This window comes from Salvelinus fontinalis, chromosome 41 (assembly GCF_029448725.1).
Source record: "Salvelinus fontinalis isolate EN_2023a chromosome 41, ASM2944872v1, whole genome shotgun sequence".
Lineage (NCBI taxonomy): Eukaryota > Metazoa > Chordata > Actinopteri > Salmoniformes > Salmonidae > Salvelinus > Salvelinus fontinalis.
In genome coordinates, this window is record NC_074705.1 from 15,219,591 (window position 1) to 15,246,230 (window position 26,640).

A 26,640-nucleotide genomic window follows, 5' to 3' on the forward strand; every position below is an offset into this window, starting at 1 on the left:
AGAGGATGGCTGTCAGGGAGGAGAATGAGAATGTTCAGACCTAGGTGGGAGAGGAGGTGGAGAAGGTGAGAGTGCGGCTAGCAAAAGAGAAGGAGATGACAGAGGGAAGGAGAAGCAGGCTGAGGGCCGGAGTCCATGTTGAGGAGACGGAGAGAAGAGGACGCTCTTGCAAAACTCCTGGACATAAAGAGAGGAGAGATAGAGAAGCTGATCAAAGACAAGGAGTGGATGAGGGAGGAGTTGGAGAGGAGGAAGGAGGACTAAGAGGCGTTGGTGAAAGAAAGACAGAGACTGGTGAGTAGGATGGTCGAGAATTAAAGAGAAATAAAACTGTACAGTGACAGTCGCTACGTAGCATTAAGGTCAGGAGTAGGACATTTTATAGCCCTAACCCAACACATAATCAATCAATTCTAACTGTAACCCCTCACCTTTGACCCCAGTATTAACCGTAACCCCCATATGTCCTGTTTTTATTTTGTTGCAGCCCTCGATGGGTTGTTCTACCCACTTCCTCTTCACCCTTAGGCCCCCAAGGGGACCCACCTCCAGCAGGTGTAAAACCAACAGCCAACTACCTCTCTTCTCTCCTCACCTCTCCTCTCCTCTCCTATGCCCATCTCTTCTCCCCTCTCCAAAAATAAACATTTGTATTTACATAGAAAATGTTGTTTGTGATTGCTTTTTAAATAAATAGGTGGTCTAGATAGATCTACTGTATGTTCTAGTTCGATGTCTACTAAGTTGGTCTAGATTCTAGAACTTGAGATAGCAAGCTAACAAGCTTGTGTGTGCAAAGCGGCACCAGAATTAAAAACACATATTACCTTTTTGTAAATATATTTTTTTTATATATATTTCAGAAAACATCCTGGATAAAAACTAAAAGAGCACATTTTCCATAAGCTGTAGGTAGAACTGTGGTCTAAATGGATAGTTCAGAGCTTCTGCACTTGTCTATAACCTATAGGAAACAATATATGGTCTATACTTGACTGGAGGTTTCTCACTTTCGGGTGACACAAATTGCGATATGGGGGAGGGGAATTGGCAAGTATATGCACATTTAATAGTGTAGTATTTACTACAGGTAAAACGTGTAGTGTTTTTGTGGACAATACTTCGTATTTACTACAGTGTTCATTTTTGCAGATAATACTGTAATATTTACTATAGTATTCTACAGTATACTACAGTTTACTATATAATTATATAGGAAGTACTGTAATATTCTATAGTAAACTGTAGCATTATGTCATGACGTTGGATTGGGGTAGGTTTATGACAGTCATAAATACCTCTTTCCCCCTTTTTCTCTCTCCCTACTATAACTGATGTGACATAAGAAAACCCATTGGTTAACATAGAGATTCTGAGAACATCAGAAGGTGGGGGGGAATGAACTATATTCTGGTAATCCGACCAACTGAACATATGCGGTGGTACTTAAGGTATATCATGTCAGTTCGGTTGCCCTCTTGACATATTCTCATCAATGATAGAATGACATAAACTCTACTGTGGAAAGTCTAAACCTCAGAGGTATCGGATTCACATGGAATTGTTGTTTAATTCAAATGTTTGAATATGAAATTATTTGTGAAGAGATTAAATTTAATTTTAGCTTCCAAATGAGAGATTTGTGTTTTCATAAGCTTGGCTTCTGCTCAACCAGGGGCCCGCCCCTGTGAAGAGACATGGGTTATAAACTTTTCAGACACACCCCTCTCCCTCCACTATAAAAGCCATTGACAAAAATATAACTTCCTGTTCCGGGATGCTAGGATGACGATCCGGTGTCAGAATGGTTCAGATAATAACTACAGAACTAAGCCAACAGCAGCATGGACTTTGATTGTGAATGGTATGAACTTTGAACTCGTATTCACTACAGAAGTGATATCTCCTAGCCGTTGAGTTAGCAACAGCTGCTACAAACGCAGGTTAGGAAGGACAGTCCGAGTATCCCGTCTACTACACACAACGTTACTCCAACGTATCCAGTAAGGCACCAGAGACATTCTTCAAAGGACAGAGGACTCGGGTTGGAGACACGGCCCATCTACCACCAACCTACTGAAGCGCAGCTCAGAGTAAATATTTATTGCATTTTCCTTTTTTAAATGGGCGGTAATTTAGAATGCATAAGATACTGTATTTACGATAACACAGCTTTGCCTATGTTCCAGTCTCCCGCTCTTTCACTAAAACCCATCCCCCCCTTTCCTTTGTGTAACAAGCTGTCACGTCTATTCCGCCTGCTAGGGACGTTTTCTTTATGACGGCACTTTGTAATCAAGTTATGATTTAATTGTGTATGTGTGTTTCTGTGTGATTAGTTAGGTATTTAGTAAATAAATAATTAAACCCAATTTTGTATTGCTGATTCAACTTGTTAGCCAGGATTCTTGCAGATAACAAAGGATTTACCACTTTCAGATGAGACTGAATAAAATGACGATTAATGTGACTGCTATTTAGTAAAATATTACTAAATCTTTAAGAGTTTATTCGGAAGATAACAGCTCTATAAATATTATTTCGTGGTGTCCCTCTCTATTTAATGAATATTTACATGATTAGTTCAATCAGGTAATATTAATTACGGAGAAATTATTTTATAGAATAGCATGTCATAGCAATTAATCTGGCATAGTCAAAGACACGACAATTATATAGTAAACTGTAGTATTCTTTAGTAAACTGTACTATTCTATAGTAAACTGTAAATCAAATCAAATGTTATTGGTCACATACACATGGTTAGCAGATGTTATTGTGAGTGTAGCGAAAGGCTTGTGCTTCTAGTTCCAACAGTGCAGCAATATCTAACATGTAATCTAACAATTCCACAACAACTACCTAATACACACAAATCTAAGTAAAGGAATGGAATAAGAATATATACATACATATGAGATGAGTGATGCAAGATATGTAAACACTATTAAAGTGGCATTATTAAAGTGACTAGTGATCCATTTATTAAAGTGGCCAATGATTTCAAGTCTGTATGTAGGCAGCAGCCTCTCTCTGTGTTAGTGATGGCTGTTTAACAGTCTGATGGCCTTGAGATAGAAGCTGTTTCTCAGTCTCTCTGTCCAAGCTTTGATGCACCTGTACTGACCTCGCCTTCTGGATGGCAGCATTGTGAACAGGCAGTGGCTCGGGTGGTTGTTGTCCTTGATTATCTTTTTGGCCTTCCTGTGACATCGGGTGCTGTAGGTGTCCTGGAGGGCAGGTAGTTTGCCCCCGGTGATGTGTTGTGCAGACCGCACCACCCTCTGGAGAACCTTGCGGTTGTGGATGGTGCAGTTGCCGTACCAGGCGGTGATACAGCCTGGCAGGACGCTCTCATCTGTAAAAGTTTGTGAGGGTTTTAGGTGACAAGCCAAATTTCTTCAGCCTCCAGTAGTATTTTATATTAAACTGTAGTGTTCTATAGTAAACTGTAGTATTTTTTATGTGGGGAAAAAGTAGGTGCAGACACATATTGCTCCTATGATACTTGTGGCTAGGGGAAGAGGTGTATTACTGTGTGTGTGTGTGTGTGTGTGTGTGTGTGTGTGTGTGTGTGTGTGTGTGTGTGTGTGTGTGTGTGTGTGTGTGTGTGTGTGTGAGCCTGTGTGTGAGCCTGTGTGTGAGCCTGTGTGTGAGCCTGTGTGTGAGCCTGTGTGTGAGCCTGTGTGTGAGCCTGTGTGTGAGCCTGTGTGTGAGCCTGTGTCTGAGCCTGAGCCAGGCCCCTTAGTGTGCCATGTGTCAAGTGAAAAGTAATCTGAGGCCCGGAAACAGCTGTTCTCATTTGGGTATTTTGACAGTAGGTCATTAGCAAACATGTCTTGGGTTTTCCTCTGAAAATTGAGAAGGCAGTGAGGCACTCCACCAGTCTCTCTCCACACCCCAGCATCTCATCCCCACCCTCCCCACCACAGCCCATGAGTAAATAATACACACCCCATTACTCAAAGCTTTCAGGTTTTACTGTATCAAGGGTTTACAGAGAGAGTGGAGTTCAGTCTGCTATCTAAAACCTTGCCATTTGATATTAGGCTACATTTAGCTGGTGCTGTGTGCTGGTACTCTTTGCTGTCTGTATCAATGTAATCTTACAGTGGAAAGCAGACCGTATTTCATTTGATTGGCATGTCTTCAAACTGTACATGTGGAAAGAACAGTTACGGCTGTTTTCCAGCTGTCTGTCAAACGGGTCTCCACCCCTTTAATCATACCATTGGTCAATATGCACATGGGGTGTTTTACTCATTGGTCGTTTTTTGTCAACACAAAGCATTCCCCACCTCTCCTTTGCCCTGTATGTGTGTTGTTGAACTGGGTGAGGTTCTACTTGCGAAGCGGAGAAGTAAATAATTTAAATGTCTCAAATATATTTCTTGCTAGCCAACTAGCTTCCTATGACGGAAGTTAAACTAGTGAGAACTCGAGACCCCCTAGCTACTCAAGCGGCGGCTCGTGCGTAAATGGGCAGTATGCGTTTGTAGTTTGACATTAGCTAGCTATATTAGCGTTGGTCATTCATTCAGTCGCTAGCGGTGGGATGGTTTTCTTTTGTGTCAGCTATATATTGCTAGCTACTCTGTTTGCTATGGCTAGCTAGCTTCTGCATTTGACAGCAGTGACCGCTCGAGATACATCATGCGATTCCGCAAGGATACGATCGTCACCTGTTTTCTAGCTATCAAGACAAGATACTCGCTTGTCCAAGGGAAGTAGCAACGTTTAATTTAAAACCATAGTTGGTATTAGGGAATAAGGCGGACACTGTTCTTGAGAATTGGCTACTGTAAGCCGTCATTGGCTATCCTCGGCAAAACCGGTTTGGTAGCTAACTAGCTGGCTAAAGTGATTGCTAGCATAGCTACATTTGGATGCATACGGAAAATGGCATCAACAAAGGCAAAGGTTGGGATAATTAATGAAAGCAACTCCATTCGTGAGAGTACCAAGACCTGCGCGAGCAGTTCCATGTTATTGGCCGGAGCAGCATCGTTAACGTTGAACAACAGGACATACTCACTCGATGACCTGGACACCATTGCCACAGTTGGTAAGTTTAGGCAGCAAGCCAGTATGTTGCAGTACACACACTGGTGAAACTGGTCTGTCTATCACAGAGCTTCTCACACTATCCTGCCTATCAACTAGGCTATATAGGGCATAGGCTACTACTACTGGTACATGTTTGGCTCGTGCACAACAGCACAAGCAATGAAAGCCAAGGCGACTATGTGATCAGCCATTTCATGGGATCATGACATGGTGATGTGCTGAACATGAAACATCATTCAAGTCTTGAGTCAGAAGATAACTGTCATGACTCTGTTCGGTCTGCTACTTAATCTGTCAGCTGGATGGGGACAAGGACGTTCTCCATTTCAGTCAAGCCCACCCATAGGTTTAAAGTCCACTCTGTGCCCAATCATTGAGGAATTCGTCATCCCACACAGTTGCTCGGATGGTCAACATTTTCTTGACATGACATTAGGGGAAATATCTGTGTACATCTCAGGGATCAAGCAGGAGAAATGGCCGCATTGCATACATGAAATAACCAGCTTGAGAAGTGAAAGCTTAATGGAGGAAACGTTTACTTCCCTCATTATCAGACGTTTTGCAACATTGAAACCCTTGCGACTAGTTGAGAGAGGATGAGTATATATTATTTGTTTAAAAAATAAATAAAAAAAAGGAAATGGCTATATTAGTAAGGTGAGGTGTCAGATGTTCCTGTTATTGTTATTGTGAGCAGTGCCCTGTGAATGTCAAAGGAATGTCAAAGTTTGTGTTTGGCTCTACTCACTCTTGTATGGGCATGTAAAGTCCTTTCACTGCGTGGGTAATGTGTCAGCAGGCTCAGCTGTTGAACAGTGTTTTTTTTTCACATGGGTGGGGTCCTCTGTGGTGAGTCTAATGCCAGAAGCCAATAATGTTAAACAACATGCACTACTTCAAGACTGAACACAGGCTACTGATCACGAAAACCACTTCATATTTTACAGCGGTCTCATATTTTATTCATGACAAGGAGGACACTTAGCTAATAGAGAATTCCCATCATTCTAAGCCCACGCGATCAGGGCAAAGATTAAGCTTATGGACCGAAGATAAAATCATCCAATTTGCAAAACCTTTTGGTAGATGATGATGAGAGGGATTTACTTCTTATGACAAATCAGTTACATGTCTTGAGGACGGCTTTTGTCTAATGGTCATTGAAATAATGAGGCCCCGTGCTCTCACGTGACATTCGAAGCTTACAGGCATTACAGGCATTTTGGCCATCTTTCATGCATAGGAAACATTTTTTGGTGATGAGGCAAAAATGGTGGGGCCTAAGCCTACATCAAGATACGTGGCCACTGGCCAAGTGCATTGAGTAGCATCAACAAGCTAGGGTCTTATCAGTCCATGTCTGGCCTTGTTCCATCAAATATGTAGTGCCAGTCAAATCAACTCAAAACACAGGCCTATCTATTTCTGCTCCCACAAAATTAGAACAAGAAGCATTCTGTATTCTATTCAAATGCATGAAAGCTAGCATCCAGCGAACCAAGAATCTGACAAAATAGCACACCTTGAGTGTCGCAGTGAAAACAGGTGTCACTGTTTCTCACTCTAATTGATTCAGTTCAGTTGTGGAGCAGAAATAGGTCAGTCATTTCCCCTTCACTTTTCCAAGTTAGCTAGACCTCTGGTTTGTTTCCATGCAAAATACCTCACATTGGTGTTGAGAGAAACATCCATTTTGTGCCATTTGTTATCATATAGCCTAGCTGTTTTTATTTTTTGGGGAAACACTATTCAGTATTCAGTACATCATGCAAGTATTCAGCGCAGTATTTGGTGCATATCCCGTTGCTTCAGGCATTGCTGTATTGGAGAGAAAAGGACAAACTAGGCTTGACCCACTTGCAGGGGAAAACCTATGTCACATTGCCAAATTAAATCACTGGACATTTCTGGTGGTAATCACTCAATATGGAGAAAATAGTATATACAGTTGAAGTCAGAAGTTTGCATACAGTTAAGTGCCTTTAAACAGCTTGGTAAATTTCAGAAAATTATGTCATGGCTTTAGAAGCTTCTGATGGTCTAATTGACATCATTTGAGTATATTGGAGGTCTACCTGTAGATGTATTTCAAGGCCTACCTTCAAACTCAGTGCCTCTTTGCTTGACATCATGGGAAAATCAAAAGAAATCAGCCAAGACCTCAGAAAAAAAATTGTAGACCTCCACAAGTCTGGTTCATCCTTGGGAGCAGTTTCCAAACGCCTGAAGGTACCACGTTCATCTGTACAAACAATAGTACGCAAGTATAAACACCATGGGACCACACAGCCGTCATACCGCTCAGGAAGGGTTCTGTCTCCTAGAGATGAACGAACTTTGGTGTGAAATGCAAATCAATCCCAGAACAACAGCAAAGGACCTTGTGAAGATGCTGGAGGAACGGGTACAAAAGTCAATATCAATATCCACAGTAAAATGAGTCCTATATCGACATAACCTGAAAGGCCGCTCAGCAAGGAAGACACCACTGCTCCAAAACCGCCATTAAAAAAGCCAGACTACGGTTTGCAACTGCACATGGGGACAAAGATTGTACTATTTGAAATGTCTGATGAAACAAAAATAGAACTGTTTGGCCATAATGACCATCGTTATATTTGGAGTAAAAAGGGGGTGGCTTGCAAGCTGAAGAACACCATCCCAACCGTGAAGCACAGGGTTGGCCGCATCATGTTGTGGGGGTGCTTTGTTGCAGGAGGGACTGGTACACTTCACAAAATAGATGGCATCATGACTAAGGAAAATTATGTCGATATATTGAAGCAACATCTCAAGACATCAGACAGGAAGTTAAAGCTTGGTTTCAAATGGGTCTTCCAAGTGGACAATAACCCCAAGCATACTTCCAAAGTTGTGGGGAAATGGCTTAAGGATAACAAAGTCAAGGTATTGGAGTGGCCATCACAAAGCCCTGACCTCAATTCCATAGAACATTTGTGGGCAGAACTGAAAAACTGTGTGTGAGCAAGGAGGCCTACAAACCTGACTCAGTTACACCAGCTCTGTCAGGAGGAATGGGCCAAAATTCAACCAACGTATTGTGGGAAGGCTACCTGAAACGTTTGACCCAAGTTAAACAATTTTAAAGGCAATGCTACCGAATGCTAATTGACTGTATGTAAACTTCTGACCCACTGGGAATGTGATGAAAGAAATGAAAGCTGAAAGAAATTATTCTCTCTACTATTATTCTGACATTTCAATCTTAAAATAAAGTGGTGATCCTAACTGACCCAAGACAGGGAATTTTTACTAGGAGTAAATGTCAGGAATTGTGAAAAACTGAGTTTAAATGTATTTGGCTAAGGTGTATGTAAACTTCCGACATCAACTGTACATGCACACATCTAAAAATGCAACAGAAGCTACAAAATCAGCAGAAGGAAAATGTCAGTTTGCTGCGTCCACAAGAAGATTGGGCTACTTGAGGGAGCAACAAACGGTGATTGGAAAAGGACATTACCATATGTCTTTACTGTGCCGACAGGTACTAGTCCTAACCTCCCTAGACGGTTGGCTTCTGCAGCAGATTCCTTCTGAATACAAACAAAATATTGATTGAGCTGTTGCCTAAAGACTTCACACATGTCATTATTAGCTCACTTCTATTGAGCAAGGTGCTCACTATGTTTGCCAAAATATTTTCTCTTGCTGTTTTTCGTGCTTTAGTAGTGTATGCCTAAAGCCTGCTTGTTGGGAATCTCGAAATAAGTAGTACCAGGCCCACTAGGAGAGGACAAACATCCGTAGAATATCCATCTGATTGTGCTGACTTTACAAGAACATATCTGCCTTGAGGCGCAATATTACACCAGCAATGTTTTCAGGTATGGTAGTGCAGTTGCGCTCAGAGTTAAACCTGACAGTTATCTAACCTCTGTCTTATGATATGATGAAGAAGACAAAGAAAGGGTTTGGGCTTTGTTTGCTTGCTCCTATTAGATTACCATGGAGAACAGGGAAGGACAAAGAATCCTTGTATGAGGTAAGCCCAAACGTTCTAGAAGCCAACATTCCATGACTTTATCGGGGATTGTGAGTCCATCTCTCTGTTTTCTCTGTTTGTCTACACCCTCTCTCCTTACTCACAGTGAAATATGACTAGACATGGGGTGTTATTTTGTACTCCTCTTGACCTGGGAATGGGAATAGAGAAACAATCTGAATTGTTGACCGGAATAATGAGCTCAGACTTGTGAAAGAGTGAGAAGACAACTCAAGGAATCTTGGACGGTTCTTCCAGGTTCAACCTCTTTAATTGGTGGAAGACATGTCGGGCATAATTGAATGTCAAAAATAAATATGTCATTCTGATTTCATGAAATTACTTGATCCAGAGATCTATTCCTGATTATCAAATCAAATGTTATTTGTTACATATGCCGAATACAAGAGGTGTAGACCTTACAGTGAATGCTTACTTACAAGCCCTTAACCAACAATGCAGTATTAAGAAAAATAAGTGTGAAGTAAAAAATAATGGTGGTTGATGTGTTGCAAAAATAATCTGAATTAAATGTTGCTCTATGCCCTTTGGGGAGGGGGGGGGGGGGTGAGAGAGAACTTAACGCCTTGTCTAATGACTGTTCCTCTCTCTCCTTGCTTCAGGCACAGGGACCTTTGGCAGGGTGTTCCTGGTGAAAGACAAGAAGAGCAGGGCGTTCTACGCTCTGAAGGCTATGAAGATCCCCGACGTGATCCGGCTGAAGCAGGAGCAGCACGTCCACAACGAGAAGGAAGTCCTGACTGAAGTCAACCACCCCTTCCTCATCAGACTGTGAGTGTCTGATCACCTCAACGACACATAACGTAACCAAACATAGCCTAACATGGCTGTCATAACATAAAGAGAAGGAAGTCCTGACCGAAGTCAACCACCCCTTCCTCATCAGACTGTTATTGTCTGATCACCTCAACACCACCGCCATCGTCAGCTACAGATCTGTTGGAAGTGGATTTAATATACAGTGGGGAGAAGAAGTATTTGATACACTGCCGATTTTGCAGGTTTTCCTACTTACAAAGCATGTAGAGGTCTGTAATTTTTTATCATAGGTTCACTTCAACTGTGAGAGACGGAATCTAAAACAAAAATCCAGAAAATCACATTGTATGATTTTTAAGTAATTAATTTGCATTTTTTTGTCTGACATAAGTATTTGATACATCAGAGAAGCAGAACTTAAAATTTAGTACAGAAACCTTTGTTTGCAATTACAGAGATCATACGTTTCCTGTAGTTCTTGACCAGGTTTGCACACACTGCAACAGGGATTTTGGCCCACTCCTCCATACAGACCTTCTCCAGATGCTTCAGGTTTCGGGGCTGTCGCTGGGCAATACGGACTTTCATCTCCAAAGATTTTCTATTGGGTTCAGGTCTGGAGACTGGCTAGGCCACTCCAGGACCTTGAGATGCTTCTTATGGATACACTCCTTAATTGCTCTGGCTGTGTGCTTCGGGTTGTTGTCATGCTGGAAGACACAGCCACGACCCATCGTCAATGCTCTTACTGAGGGAAGGAGGTTGTTGGCCAAGATCTCGCGATACATGGCCCCATCCATCCTCCCCTCAATACGGTGCAGTCGTCCTGTCCCCTTTGCAGAAAAGCATCCCCAAAGAATGATGTTTCCACCTCCATGCTTCACGGTTGGGATGGTGTTCTTGGGGTTGTACTCATCCTTCTTCTTCCTCCAATCACGGCGAGTGGAGTTTAGACCAAAAAGCTTTATTTTTGTCTCATCAGACCACATGACCTTCTCCCATTCCTCCTGTGGATCATCCAGATGGTCATTGGCAAACTTCAGACGGGCCTGGACATGCGTTGGCTTGAGCAGGGGGACCTTGCGTGCGCTGCAGGATAATAATCCAAGACGGCGTAGTGTGTTACTAATGGTTTTCTTTGAGACTGTGGTCCCAGCTCTCTTCAGGTCATTGACCAGGTCCTGCCGTGTAGTTCTGGGCTGATCCCTCACCTTCCTCATGATCATCGATGCCCCACGAGGTGAGATCTTGCATGGAGCCCCAGACCGAGGGTGATTGACCGTCATCTTGAACTTCTTCCATTTTCTAATAATTGCGCCAACAGTTGTTGCCTTCTCACCAAGCTGCTTGCCTATTGTCCTGTAGCCCATCCCAGCCTTGTGCAGGTCTACAATTTTATCCCTGATGTCCTTACACAGCTCTCTGGTCTTGGCCATTGTGGAGAGGTTGGAGTCTGTTTGATTGAGTGTGTGTGTGGACAGGTGTCTTTTATACAGGTAATGAGTTCAAACAGGTGCAGTTAATACAGGTAATGAGTGGAGAACAGGAGAGCTTCTTAAAGAAAAACTAACAGGTCTGTGAGAGCCGGAATTCTTACTGGTTGGTAGGATATCAAATACTTATGTCATGCAATAAAATGAAAATTAATTACTTAAAAATCATACAATGTGATTTTCTGGATTTTTGTTTTAGATTCCGTCTCTCACAGTTGAAGTGTACCTATGATAAAAATTACAGACCTCTACATGCTTTGTAAGTAGGAAAACCTGCAAAATCGGCAGTGTATCAAATACTTCTTCTCCCCACTGTATAAATAATATATGCCATTAAGCAGAAGTCTTTATCCAATGTGACCTCCCCTACAGTGAGTGTATACGTTTCTAGAATATGTATGTGACTAGGGGTGGTGAATCCCATGACCTTGGTGTTGTCAGCACCGCGCTCCTGCCCACTAAGCCACACAGGGCCACTTTCCACTTGTCCTCTACAACTGTTTTGACAAGGCCCATGCCACATACTGTAAGCTGAGCAAACACTGACCAGACTACCGTGTGGTCTCACTCTCTACATCCAACCACTGTTACCTGACCAATATTTGTGTTTGACTAGAGTCACCTTGTTCAAATGTACCGGTGTGTATATTTCCTGTTTATACCTTCCAGGTTCTGGACCCACCATGACGATCGTTTACTATACATGCTGATGGACTACGTCCCAGGCGGCGAGCTGTTCAGTTACCTCCGTAGCCGCGGCCGCTTCAGCAACACCACGGGCCTCTTCTACTCCACGGAGATCGTGTGTGCCATCGAGTACCTCCACTCCAAAGAGATCGTCTACCGAGACCTGAAGCCGGAGAATATACTGCTGGACAGCGAGGGACACATCCGCCTCACGGACTTCGGCTTCGCTAAGAAGCTCTCGGACAGGTATGATGCAAATGCCGTGGAGTACAACTTTATTGTCCGTCGAGAAACGGAAATGTGTCTTTGGACTGTGTTATTATATTTCCTACTTCCCTGAGACCACACACACCCTAGAGACTGGAAGCAGCACAAGGTCAGCCGCAGAGCAGCGTCCCGTATGAGCTGTTCGTCCCCACAGGTATCATCCCATCTGGGAGCAGGTGTACTGCACAGCTAGGACATCCTTAATTGTTAGACATTATGCCCCCTAACAAGTCATTACCAGGATATTATTAGACTGCCATGTTAATTGCGGGAGTGAATGCTGTTTGTTTTTCTCCTCTCATTGTGAGACTATAACTCGTTTAGGACTTGTAGCCATACAGACATATTTGCCTGATTGGTACAGTAGGGATATAGATGTCCTTCCTGAAGTTGTCATTTTACACATCCATATAATATTCACAGAGTGTATGGAGGGGAAACCTCGCTCTATCTAAGATGGAATCCAAAAACATGAGAAAAAATGCGAAGATGAGATGGAAATTGCCGTTATTTTGTTTTTATATTAGCGTTACAAGCAGCTAGTCCTCTTCAGTAACCTCCGTAGGATTGGAAAGCTGCAGCACTCCGGTTAAAACAGTTTTTGTATCTGCACTGCAGTAGTGTAGTGTTTTGCAGGGAGCCTCGCTGAACACAAACCTGACCCACTGACATGTAAACAAAATGGACTAAGATTACATTTTCTATGGCCGGGAGAGTAAAACAGATTTGCAGTAGATGTGTCTCTGATGTGCAACTTGTGACCCACTTAAAGAAGTGGAAGGCAAAAGGAATTGCCTCGAATGCGGCGAGGGTGTGAAGAACAAACGAATGAGGGAAGTTGGCTGCCTTGCCACTGGTGGTGTTCCTCGTCTGTGTGCGCGTGCTTGCGTGTGCGCGTGATCAGTTTGGAAGGTGAAACGATACCCCACTGTTGATGCTTCCACAGTGCCACCTAATGGCAGAATGGACCCGCTTTAGGTTCTAGGATGTGCTCGGAGGTTACCAGTTTATTTGACTAGCTTTGCCAGTCGTAGAGCAGCACTCTGTCCAGAGAGTACTCTGAGTCTGAGGTAGATCAGATAAAGGTTGCATGCCACAAAAAAATGTACAATGCAAGCTGCATTTTCCGCACTGCGACCAGTGTCGTTCACATCAAAATCTATACTAATGGTACAAATGTACGAACGAAATCAGGGACCTCGAGCCTGCTCCTTAAACAGAGTTACCATTTGCATACAAATTAACCATCACCACGGCAACTGACCAAGAGTTATTTTCCAAAGGGCTGTTTTTATTTTTTTTATTTTTCAGAACATAAAAAAAATCAGATGAAAATGATAGTTTGTTGTGTCATATTCTGCTCCCCACTTCAGATACCCTCCCTGCTGGCCTGAGAATAGTGATCCAGGGTTTTATATGTCCTCCAAGCAGTGTTAATCAGCTGTACTATTGAACCAAAGACATTGATCTACCAATAACACAACCAGAACCAATACTTCCAGCAAACTAAAGCTCCGTCACTGTTGGATCCATATACCACCCGATAGTACTGTGTGATCAGGCTACACACGCTGTATTAGTTATACCACGTCAGTGTACATACTACTGTGAGATCAGCCTGCATAGGCTACACTACTACTGACTGAAGGACCAGTCGACTGACAGCTGACACTATTGTGAGAGCAACCTACATACAGGACACATTACTTGACAAGACTGGGGTTGTCTTTCCCTGTATGTAACAGAAGTCTCCTCTTCTAGGGTAAACTCATCGGAATGTGCAGGGTGTGCTGCGTACCGGGTGACCCTTGGGGAAACCTAGGCTTGGATTGATCATCAGTCAGCTGTTATTGGCTACACATCCAAAATGAACGTTGTACGTGCGCGCCTGTTCCTGTGTTCTGTTGCAGTAACGTAACATCTCAAATGTAAATGGTTCAAAGCTAATATTGTTTCTCTTTGTAATGTCTCTTTCTCCTTCGGTCTCTCTCCATCGCTCCGTTCAGGACGTGGACTCTGTGTGGAACCCCAGAGTACCTGGCCCCAGAGGTCATCCAGAGCAAAGGTCATGGCCGGGCGGTGGACTGGTGGGCCCTGGGGATCCTCGTCTTTGAGATGCTGGCTGGGTGAGTAGTAGTGTCCTGTCCTCTGACTGAATGGGAAGGACCGGTGTTGAGCTGAACACTAGTGTCATGAGTCCTGACTGGGCAGGGTTTTAACTGAATACTGTAATGTCTCCTGACAGGGCAGGTTTGAACACCAGGGGGCCCCAGTCCACCAGAGGACAAGATGACTGTGTGGTAGTAGCAGGGGTTGGGGGCAATTTCATTTATATTCAGAAAGTAAACTAACATTCCAATTCTCCTCATTGATTTCTTTATAAAAAAATATTGGAATCGGAATTCCAGTTTACTTCCTGAATTGAAATAGAATTGATCCCTTGCTAGTGTAGTAGTATGTATGAATAATGGCTATCCTCTATGGACAGTGGGCTCTTGTCTATGAACATTGGGTAGTATCCAGCAGAATGTCTGTGGCAAGTCAATGGAGAGACAAGTGTGCTGTATTTCAGAGAGTTGACCTTATGATGTTACGTCACTCTGTAGTGGGCTTAATTCCAAGACCAGTCTGCCTTGTGTTTCTGTGATGACAGAGGTGGACGGTCTTAAGGATGAAAGGAAGGTTACAGATTGAAGAAAGGTCAAAGGTAACTTATTCTGACACATTCCCACCTGTGTGTGATCTGTGGAGACCAAGGTTTCATAAACTCTGGTGGCTTTAAGCTATGCTCTCTCGTCTGAGAACCCCACTCGGTCACTCATTCAGTCAAGGCCTACAGAAGCACTGCTGAAGTAGGATTTCTATAGACAGGCCGTAGTTGTACCATAGCTTAACGACGCCGGGCCTGTGTCCCTATGTAGTGCACTACTTTTGAACAGGATTCTGAACAGGATTCACTACTTTTGAACGTGACGCCGGGTTGTTTAGCTAGGGTACATCTGCGGCCTGATGTCTATAGAAATTCTATTTCAGCAGTGCTTCTGTAGAGTACACTGGCCTTGAATGAATGAATGAATGAATGAATGAATGACTCATTGACTGAGTGGATGTCTGCTAGCAACATATAGTATCACTCACGTGGCCGGCTGCTCATCCGCTCCTCTTTGAGACGAGGGAACCAAGTTAAATGATTTGTTCTATATAGCCCAGCCTACACATGAGTTAAGTGCTTGCTTTTTGCTTATAATCCACATGCATTTCTGCAGGCGTCACATAGGCTACATATACTAGGCTAAATATATAGGGTGTAGCCTATGTATGCACTCACTGAACTGTGAGTCGATAAAAGTGTCTGCCAAGTGCCATATTATTAAGCAATAAAGCACGAGGAGGTGTGGTATATGGCCAATATACCACGGCTAAGGGCTGTTCTTGGCAAGACACAACGTGGAGTGCCTGGATACAGCCCTTAGCCGTGGTATATTGGCCATATATCACGAACCCCTGAGGTGCCTTATTGCTATTATAAACTGGTTACCAACGTAATTAGAAGAGTAAAAATAAACGTTTTGTCATACCCGTGGTATACAGTCTGATATACCACGGCTGTCAGCCAATCAGCATTCAGGGCTTGAACCACCCAGTTTATAATGTTACATAGACAATGCGTTGGCTCATACAATCCATGGAAGCAAGAGAGAAGGGCTCTGATAGTGTTATGTTCAGTAGACTATCATAGAGGTTCCCAATCAGAGGTACTTGAAAAGATTCATGAGACCATAGGCCTACTGGTAAAATACTCATGAGGGGGTAAATCAGGGGTACTCCAGGCAGAGCAAAATTCAGTTGGTGGTACAGTAACCGAAATAAGGTTGGGATCCACTGCCTATCATGTGAATTAGCCGCCCCTAGAGGGCACTAGTTATTATAACGTCAGGACAGTACACAGGATGGTTTTGGGTGTGTATTGTTTGTTTTGCTATGGAAATGTAGCATAGCCCTTATCCCCAGAATGGATAAAAATGTTGTGAAATCAGAGATTTGACTTCATATCTATGCCTTTTGAATAAAATGAACATTGATAGGCCTAGTACTTAGCAGCTAGACGTTTAAAACAATCACTCTGCTTTTCTTCACTACATGGCTGAACAGTTGGGAAAATAACATCTGTAACATGAATTCGATTTATTTTCATTTTTTTATTTGATTATTTATTTTTAGTGTTTACCATATTGATTAAATCTGTATGAATATAGAAACGTGAGCGGTAGTGAAGTTGTCAGCGATTCAAAAGTCTTTCTGTACGTGCCTCCTCACATCACCCTAGTATATTCATGTGCCAGTGGAGAATTCAGTGGCCTTGGGCTTCTAGTGAGGAAAAATTTGACCTTCTCCTTAGCATCCGTCACACGGGTCTTTGAAGTGTGCGCACACACTCAGCGCTCCAGGAGACACAAGATCCCTTCAGAACAACACGCCCTAAAGGTTGCCTGCCGCGTAACTGTTTTGTCAAAGGTCCTGTAGCTTCCGTAGTGAAAGAATGTAGAGGGGGGCTACTGAAAGTTACGTGGTGTGGTAGGTTTACACACTCCGACATCCATCCGCCCCAGGGTCCTGACTTCTGGGAATAACCATGACGAGGTCACCTGTGCACTGAGCTCCACACACACTCAGTCCAGCCCAGTCCGCCTGTATCTTGCACACACACACTGACACACACACACTAACACACACTGACATACACAGACAGTCCAGTAGGCTTGTATCATCCTGTATCTAATCCTGCCTGGTGGGGGAGCCTGCTCGCCTTAATGAAAACCGCCCTGTCTTTATGTGTGTGTGTGTGTGTGTGTGTGTGTGTGTGTGTGTGTGTGTGTGTGTGTGTGTGTGTGTGTGTGTGTGTGTGTGTGTGTGTGTGTGTGTGTGTGTGTGTGTGTGTGTGTGTGGTCCTCCCTCCCACTCACATCTTCTCTGGTCAATGTAGCCTATTCCAGTTCCAAGCTAACCAGAAACAGTTTTAATTTCTGTTTCTCTGCAATATGTGGAAGATTAGTATTCTTGTCGATTCTTACTGTAGCTGTGCTAGTTTAAATCTACTCCTAAACACCTAGGCCTACTCCCGCATACAGACGATCCTAACTCCTACTGCTAAACATGTTAGAAGTTCCCTGTTTTGATTGATCCTGTCTTCACCATTTCCTCCATCCGTTCCTCTCCCCATCCTCCTCCCTGTGGAATCTTGGCGACACCTCAGGTGTTACGTAAACCGTAGGTTACTGTTACATAAGAGGAGCCGAGTCTCTAGTCTCTCACTGTTCTTCACCGGGGACCTAGACTAATCTACCGGCAGGCTGGTGGGGGTACCTGGGGGAGCGGGGTGGTAAACTGCACTTGGCCTCCCTCTTTACCATCCAGTAAGAGGAGGACCCATCAGGAAAGCGGCTCTCTGTTGATTCATCCTTTGGCTCCCCTCGTATTCTAACGCCCTGACTCTTCCTCTTTTTTCCCCCCTCCCTTCTGCTCTGACATTCACTGTAGAGACCTGTCCCTGCTAAAGACATTACATTCCCCTTGGAAACCAGCTTTTCTCAAGGACTTTATTCTGATCTCAGGCCATGACCAAAAATCATTACCGGGCATTATTTCTCCCTTCCTTATCCTGTCCCTCTTAGTCGTTTCAGTTTATTGACAGGTTTTGACTGATGCGTGCCGTCTTCCACTGATGCAGTTCTCCTTTTGATAGTTGTCTTATCTGGCTTTCGTCTGACCGTCTGACTTGAATGAACCTATTGCACAATTCTCTGACCTTTTACACACACACAAAAAAAAAAGAATATTGGTCTGTGTTACACATCTAACAGCTTCCAGGCCCCAATTCCACAGTCAGAGGTTTCTGTCTCCATTTTGACTGGCTCAGCTCGGCAGCCCCTGTGACAAACTGGTGTGATTATCCGGCTGTCTGCTGCATGTGTAATGCATTTAGCTAGGCTGGCCTGGCCCATTATGTAAAGCAGCCTGCATGGTTAATGGTTTGTCCAGGCTGGAGCAGTGCTGGGAAGCGTTCACCATTAAACCATCAGAGTCACCAGAATGCAGCTGATCGGTCTGAGAAGCTACAGCTCTGTACTACACAGAGACGCGTAGGCGAGTGTGTTCACACGCATACGTGTGTTTCCATCCATCAAAAATCTGCATAAAAATATGTGCGTTTTCCCACCACAGATATGTTTCCATCAAAAATGATTTGTTGCGCATAAAAAGCTGTGCTTTTATCAAAAAAACTTTTGCGGTTAAATTCCCAGGTACCAAAAAATAAATACTAGTAAATGGGTTTCTGGCGCATTTTCAACTCTTGATGGTTATGTCACAAAAAAAAAATATATATATATAGCAAATGTGCCCACTCTGGTCTTGGCACCTGCCCCCTAGTCAACAGCTCTCAGATACAGTGTGGGTAGGCTACCTTCATGTATGAGATTATTACGGACTGAAAAGCCAGATGATTAGTCAAACAGCAGCCATGCATTGATCATCATGTCACCATCAAGCTCATCAGCGTGCACTTTCACCACCCCTGTGATGTTCATCACAACTTATTTCATCTGTAACCTAATAAACTGCATGCTTTCCCATGTCGTAGTGGGAGGACATTTGACATCATTTAGCAGATGATCCAGAGCGACTTACAGTAGTGAGTGCCTACATTTTCATACTGGACCTCCGTGGGAATCAAACCCACAACCCTGGCATTACAAGCACCATGCCCTTCCAGCTTGGCTACGCAGGACCACACAAAATATAATTGTGTGACACTAAGTTTACTTCAGTATAATGGTTGTCAATATTTGCGTGTGAAAGGCATTTCCACTGCCATTTCTCGCATAATCAATTTTACAGAGACAAAAAGATCCCCATCCTATTTTTCTTGGCGGACATTTGGAAAGTTTACCGACCAACTTGCTGTTTCCATCAAGCCTGTCGTGACATTTTTAATCCGACGTGCTTGACTCGCATAAATAGGTTGGATGGAAACCTGGTTTATGATTCTATTTTTACACGGTGATTTCATTTTATTAGTGTTTGCCAATAGGAACAAGCATTTTGAAGGAGTTTACAAGTAATCACCGGTTGAGGAGAGATGACTGTTTTTCTGACATGTTCTTTTATTTTTCCCTCCAGGTACCCACCGTTTTTTGATGACAATCCCTTTGGTATTTATCAGAAGATCCTCGCCGGGAAGCTGGAATTCCCGCGGCATCTGGATTTCTATGTAAAGTAGGTCGTACACACACCCAGGCACACACCCAAGCACAGGGGATTGTGGGTGAAATAATGGAGGGAAAGTCCCCAAAGTCTACCACTACCTCGGCACAAACGTATTCCATTATGATACATAATATACGATAAGCCATCTTATAAAATTTCGACTTGTGAGGAGAATGTATGGATGTTGCTTTTCACATTACATTTCAATCCGATTTTTAGATTTAGGTCTTGGCGTGCAGGAAACCAAATGTTCCTGAGATAAGTCCTCCAGACTGTTATTGGAAACACAACCACCACACTCTCTACCCATAACAAACATAGTGTGTTTTGGAAATGCATTACCAATACTCATGATTAGGACCTGACAATTGGAATTTGGCAGGGCTGTGTTGTGAATACCTTTTAGTTGTGTATGTGCATCTGGGAATGTACCAAATCCAATATTTAACCTATCTATCCAGTGCGTGCGTGTGTGTGACCACCACATGTGTGGATGAACGTGTGTGCCTGCCTGCGCACACAGACAACGTGTGTGTGTGTGTGTGTGTGTGTGTGTGTGACTGCGTCACACAGCGCAACCATCCTCCCAAACGGTAGGGTCAATCAGCCTCCCGTGCAGAAGATGAAGAGCTAGCTACGCTGAATGTCGGATGCGGGCCCTCACTAATGACACACTCTGCTGAGTTGCAACTCGTCCTTTAAACCCATCACAACCATCACACTGCTCCTCAGAAAAGCTGGAGGCTGGAGTAATGTTAGGAGATTACCGGCTTTAGAAGGAGAGGAGGACCTGGGCTGCACTCAATCAGCCCTGACACACTGGCCCAGCCGGATACCTGGGAGAGGCCACACACATACAGTGTTACCTAACGCACGCGCACACACAGTCCCGCTGCTACCAAACACGTGTACACACACACACACACACACACTCACACTCACACAGTCCTACTGCTACAAAACACACTAACAATAGAGCCCCAAACACTTAAGCAGTCTATCTTTTGGCCACCAAACATACAGAAGGGTTTTCTTTTTTTAAATATTCCCTCGAGCTATATCACTTTGACCCATTCCCATCCATCAGAACTGAAGGCTAGAACCTGAACCCGAGTTGTCTGTCTCTGGCTCTGTCTGTGTTTGTCTGTCCATTGCAGTAACTCTTTTCTATCTCAGAGAAGATAAGACGTGTTACAGTAGTACTGAACAGGTGTAAGACCAACTTGTTGTAAAGTGTTATATGCCATTCAAATAGGGGGTGGCAGGTAGACTAGTGGTTAGAGTGTTGGGCCAGTAACCGAAAGGTTGCTGACAAGGTAAAAATCTGTCGTTCTGCCCCTGAACAAGGCGGTTAACCCACTGCTCCCCGGTAGGCTGTTATTGTAAATAAGAATTTGTTCTTAACTGCCTTGCCTAGTTAAATATATATATATATATATATATTTTATAAATATGGCATTCAGAATATCCTGTATTTGTTTAGGTCACTGTGCAGCATAGCAGCATAAAAAAGTATTGGTGTTTATTTTTTTTCAGGGCGCCTTAGTCCAAACGGAAAGAAAGAAACAAAACTTAAACAACTAAACAACCAGATATAATCTACGAAGAAAAAATCATGGGCCTTTGTCATGGCATTGATTTTGTTATAATGTTTGAGTCACTCCGATAGCATGAAAAACAAGGCAAAATGTGTAGATTTCCACAAAAATGTTGGTTGGTGACTTCACCATTGGCCACGCCACTGCCATTCCCACCACCTAAGCCCCATTTTAAACCAGAACCAAACTCTGCTGTGTGCTATATTTCCATAGAAATGTACAGTGACATTGTTTATCGCTTACATATTGCGTAAGATAGAACTGTCTCAGATTGGGCAATCAATTGGAGTTAAGGAAAGTTGTATTTCCCCTCGACGTGTCATAAGTCAGGCTACATGACCATATTTTTATTTAACCAGGGGGGGAAAACATGTGTTAGAAATGATGTTAGAAATGTCTTTTGTGAGGGAGACTTAGCAAGAGGTCAGCAGGAAGTAGCCAGTGTGTACATACCATTACAATGGTCAGTGACCTTTTCTTTGACCAGAGCTTTAAACTCAGACACTGTCCTCCAGTTATAAAGTCTTTTGTAGTTCGTTCCAGGACCAAGGATTATTATAGGAGTAGGATTGTTATTATATAGAATTATTTATTTTTCTTCTGGGGGGGGGGGGTGTTCCCCATTTCAGTCCTTGCCGTAGGGACTGTAAAAGAGAGCCACTGAATGAGAGCGGAGGCTGTAGGATTGTGAAGTTGTTACTTGGGAGGGTTTAAGACACTAAAATGCAGACTATCAATATTCGGCTGGTATATTTACGTCTGCGCTGGCAGCTCGTTGGTTGTGAGATACGGCAGCTTTATTGAAAGCTGACTCTGTCAACGCCGGCCGCATATCATCGGAAAACTTACACTGTCATTTTTAAAGGCATTGTGAATCATCCCAAATTCATCCCTAAAGTATCCCTACGTCAGCATCTTCATAGTTGTGAAAACGTTAACTTTAAAACCTGTCACTTTCACTCAATTAAAAGAGGGAAAGAGCGAGAGAGGATGTTTCTATCTGGATGAACCTCACACATACACACACACACACACACACACACACACACACAGGATGTACCTCTCTGTTACCCCATGGCACCTTTATGAGTCTGTCAGTTTATCGGTTGTTCCAATAGCCAAGCTCATCTATCTTGTCAGCTTTTGGACGGAGACGGACCTCTTGACTTCTGACTGAAACTGCAGACGATCTGCTGTCTGAACACACACGCACACACACACACACACACACACACACACACACACACACTGTCACAATGAGACAGTCACAATGAGTTCACACTAACAATCTGTCTCCCTGACTGTCTTTCTATTGTTTTCCAGAGATCTCATCAAGAAGTTCCTCGTCATTGACCGAGCCAGGAGGTTAGGCAATATGAAGGTGAGTTTCAAGATCCAATAATTATTTAGATTTAGAAAGGTTTATTGTCCCAAGCTATACTAAAACATTACACAAGAACAGATACACAGTACTAATTAAACCAATTTTAAAGTATTTTGTTGACTCGGGCAGGTTGTGGAGTGAGTCTTCTGCAGTTTGACGTCACTGTCTCAACACTGAGACAGGAAAGGGCCTAGGGAGTGACTGAATGTCTGCATTTGGTTCCAATTAGTTGGATACGTAGAGGAAGTTGTTGTAGAGGTAGTTTGCACCCTTAAAGGCGTGGGAGGGTGCAGCAGGGGTTTAGGGTGGATCACAGAGAAACATATTTCCCCTGCACTGTCAGTTTAGTAGTTAATCACATGGTGTACTGGTTCATAGTCCTGCCATTTCAACAAGACTGGGCATTCTATGCAAATATCAATTCTATCTTGCTGAAAAGATGCTCCCTCTTGGTAGCCAGGATGTCCACTGTAGTAGTAGGAGTGAAGCCAGTATGCACAAGCCATCTGCACAGGAAATGTATAGGACGCAACAGAGAAGCTGTGTTTGCACAGCGAGAACTTGAGTCTCCTTCCACAATGAACACGGGTCTCTTGGTAACACCATATTCCCTTTTAAAGTGCACTACCTTTGAACAGGGCCCAGGGGGGCTCTGGTCGAAAGTAGTGCACTATGTAGGGAATAGGGTTCCGTTTGGGACGCAGTTTCACTCAGTAGAGTGATCTGTAATTCCTCTTGAATAAATGAATTTTCTTTTTACACCACTGTGATGAATTGGCTCTCTGTCATAACAGGAGGGATTTCAATTTTAAACTGCACAATGCTGCCCATTTCTACTAGACACTGAGCGGTCCAAAGTAGGCGCCATGCACATCTTAACTCTCATGGCGGATTGATTATTCCTTGTTTGCTTGCCTCCATCGTGTACAGTTTGTATGTATGCCTCAGGAACACTGCAGGCCTGGCTTTTACTCAGCCACCAAAGATGGAAAGAGAAAAAAAAGTGTTTATCTGTTTTAGACTTCTAGTCCTTGTAGTCTACCGCAATTTTATGATTCATTCATTGGAATCATGTATTTATCTGGCACTGACGTTCAATCGAAGGATGAGTTCTGAGTGTTTTGAATTACACTGTTCAAAGGCATAAGAGTCAATGTGGGAGTATATGATGTCTCTTTTCAATGAAACAACTGTTGGTAAGCAAATAAACATAAATCACCACACGGTCTGTTATTAACTTGTGCCTCAAAGGGTTTTCTGAGGAAAATGTGCTAGTTAGCTGACTAGCTAGCTGACTCAAGGAGTGTTCTAGCCACACACTCCCAGTATACAGGGAGAATCACCACAGACACCGCAAAGAGTTGCGAAAGAATGAAGCGTTTTGCGCTAATTGTCATTATTTCAAACCCTTTATTCCAGACGAGAAGAACGTTATTTATCTTGATTCCAGATTGTGTTGAATAGAGCGTCCGCGGACGGCTCTGATGCACAATGTCTTCTCTTGCAGAACGGCGCAGACGATGTGAAAAAGCACAGATGGTTCAAGTCTATAGACTGGGATGGTGTACCTCTGAGAAAACTGAAGGTCTGTCACGTTGGCTATATTACACACATCAATAGGAACACATGTAAACGTACACTTTATTTTCAGTTTATACTGTTGTCATTAAACTCACCATTTAGAGTTGATGTACTTTAAAAAATAATAATAATAATTAAAACTGCTTTTTTAGCTCTTTGATGTATTCAGCGTTACATTATTTTTGTTCCCGCAGCCACCCATAGTTCCCAAGGTGTCCCACGAAGGTGACACGTCTAACTTTGACGCCTACCCCGAGGACGAGTGGAAGAAAGATGCACCTGTGCCTGCAAAGGACTTAGAAATCTTCAAGAACTTCTAGAAAGGCGGAAGTAACGACAGAAATACTTCGAAAACATTTAGGTCATGTAGAGAGAGACTCGAGAACTTTTAGACCTTGGAGAAGGTGAGTCAAACTTCTAGATGTTGAAAAAATCTAGACTTCTGGATCTTGCGGAATAACAGAAAGACTGGTAAATCATCTGAGATGTCACCATTGTATGGTCAGCAAGAGAACTTCCAAGTCCCAGAACTGTATCTTGCTTGAAGACATTCAAGTGTTCCACATTGGGTGGAAGAGCAGGACAGAATTGACCTAAAATTAACTAAAAGCGCCATCATATCGCCACAATATTTATCTAGCGTTCATTTCCTTTTGTTTGAAAAAACTGAAAAACCTCAGTCCTCAGTTTCTTTGTTTCTCTGAGCCTTCTCCTGTTATGCAAAAAATAAATTGATGGTTCTCTTTGAACCAAAGGGCATTGTTACTGAAATGAATATGTTTCAAATGCAATAATCAGGAATTTTCTATTTTGTTGGAACAAAAAGGTTCCAGTTTTCTTTGTTGGAACTTGTAGGACTCAACCAACCGAGCAAAGCTTATGATCCAAAAATGATCACGCGTACAGTAGACTCAGTAATGAGCTGTACATTAAATGGAATTTAGATATGTGGTTACTACATCCTTACTTAGTAGATTGTACTGGATATTTGTCAATGAAAAAGTATGAAACTTGTACAGGAACGTACGACAATATCATGCCAAGCAAGCTTTGTAATATCATTTTATTGACTGGCCGCTAGTCAAATAGGCTGTTAAACTTGTCATTTTTGAGCTGTAAGTACTTGGCTATCTATCGGCCAGACATCCTTGCATGTGTGCGTCAAGGCCAGACCAGAAAGCACTTGTAAAAGGTGCCTTAACTTCAGGAGCTTGGATGTGACATACTGTATGTCGTCGTCTTTTCTCCTGACAAGCTAGTGGTACTTGTTCAACTTTTATTTATAGAACACACACTGTTTATACTTGAGCTGTGCTGTTGAAAACGTTGACTGTTAATAATAATATACGTGGAATAATTGTTGTGTGGAAGAAGTGTAGCTTGCTACTATATGTGGAATCTGGTTCCTCCCGTCTTTTTCTTCCAGTCAACTTCGTCCTATTTTGCTGTTCACACAGTAACAGAAAATGACCCTGTGTATTGACTGGTATGTCTATCTTTGTCTCTAGGTCTCTTTCACGTACTTTAAAGAACTGTAGAATACAGATCTCCAGCTGGTTTCATGTGTATAGCCAAGCAGGAAGTAGTCTCAGCAAGATGCTTGGCCATCTGCTTCAGGCAGCCAATAAACTCTTGTCTTCTCTCCACCAATCATATCACTGGCTAGTAGAAAGCACATCATGACTCGACACATCATGAGACGATCACAAACTGTCTCTCGAAAAACGTACTTAGTAGCATTAAGTAATTTGTGTCCCTTTAGTCAACTTAAATTATTTGATTGCTTGTTTGTCATGATTTATGTAATTTTCTTAACCAATCATGGAACAAAACTCAGTGTGAGTTTATTCGGTACGTTTCTATTGCTTTTTTTACGTTTTTTTTTTTTTTTCTTTTTTTGTGAAGTGTGTTTCTACAAGCCTCAACCTTTTGCCTTTTCTTTAAGATGTTTATGTATTAGCGAAAAGAAAACAAATATGAAAGAAAAAATACTGTACTTTTAGGTCAATATAAGCATATGTTTTATACCCAATACCATTTTACCAATGCCTTTTGTCAGTGTATAGATTTTTTTACATTATTATTTAACAGCCTACCTTACAAACTTTGTATGGCCTTTTCATATTGTTAATGTTGAAGTACTGTATTTAACTTCTTCAGATACTGTTTAAAAGATCCACACAACCAGGATTAAAAACACCTCCTATCCACTGACTCAACAACTGATTCTCTTTCCTCTCAGAAGTGTGGTTATAATATATTGTAATGTATTAATAGTGTTAACAATTTGGTAATTGCTATACTTTGCTTTCTGATAGGCTAGGTGGAATTGTCTCCATATTGCTTACATCTATGTAATCGTTTCAGATATACCAGAGTACTTGGGGTGGTCGGAGCCAGGGTTAGATTTGTAATTCAGTGTAGGATGTGATTTTCCATTTCCACATTGGTTTTGTATGTAATGTAGACAATATGTAAGTGATGTGACTGACTGTTGTCTGGTTGGCC

At 42.7% G+C, this 26,640-nt stretch overlaps 1 protein-coding gene across 1 annotated transcript; it reads left to right on the forward strand.

Annotated features, from left to right (window-relative positions):
- The first annotated feature begins 4,303 nt into the window (after window positions 1-4,303).
- Window positions 4,304-26,346, forward strand: prkx (protein kinase X-linked). The gene is made up of 8 exons (XM_055908169.1): window positions 4,304-5,065; window positions 9,700-9,868; window positions 12,019-12,282; window positions 14,310-14,429; window positions 19,483-19,578; window positions 22,491-22,548; window positions 24,059-24,136; window positions 24,327-26,346. Exons 1-8 carry the CDS (start codon window positions 4,900-4,902, stop codon window positions 24,450-24,452), a joined length of 1,077 nt encoding a protein of 358 aa, XP_055764144.1. The 5' UTR covers window positions 4,304-4,899; the 3' UTR covers window positions 24,453-26,346.
- The last annotated feature ends 294 nt before the right edge of the window (window positions 26,347-26,640 follow it).

Coding starts and splice junctions, on each gene's coding strand:
- prkx (XM_055908169.1), top strand. CDS start 4,900: ATGGCATCAACAAAGGCAAAGGTTGGGATAATTAATGAAAGCAACTCC. Junction 19,579..22,490: donor CATCTGGATTTCTATGTAAA/GTAGGTCGTACA, acceptor ATTGTTTTCCAG/AGATCTCATCAAGAAGTTCC. Junction 22,549..24,058: donor GGAGGTTAGGCAATATGAAG/GTGAGTTTCAAG, acceptor CTTCTCTTGCAG/AACGGCGCAGACGATGTGAA.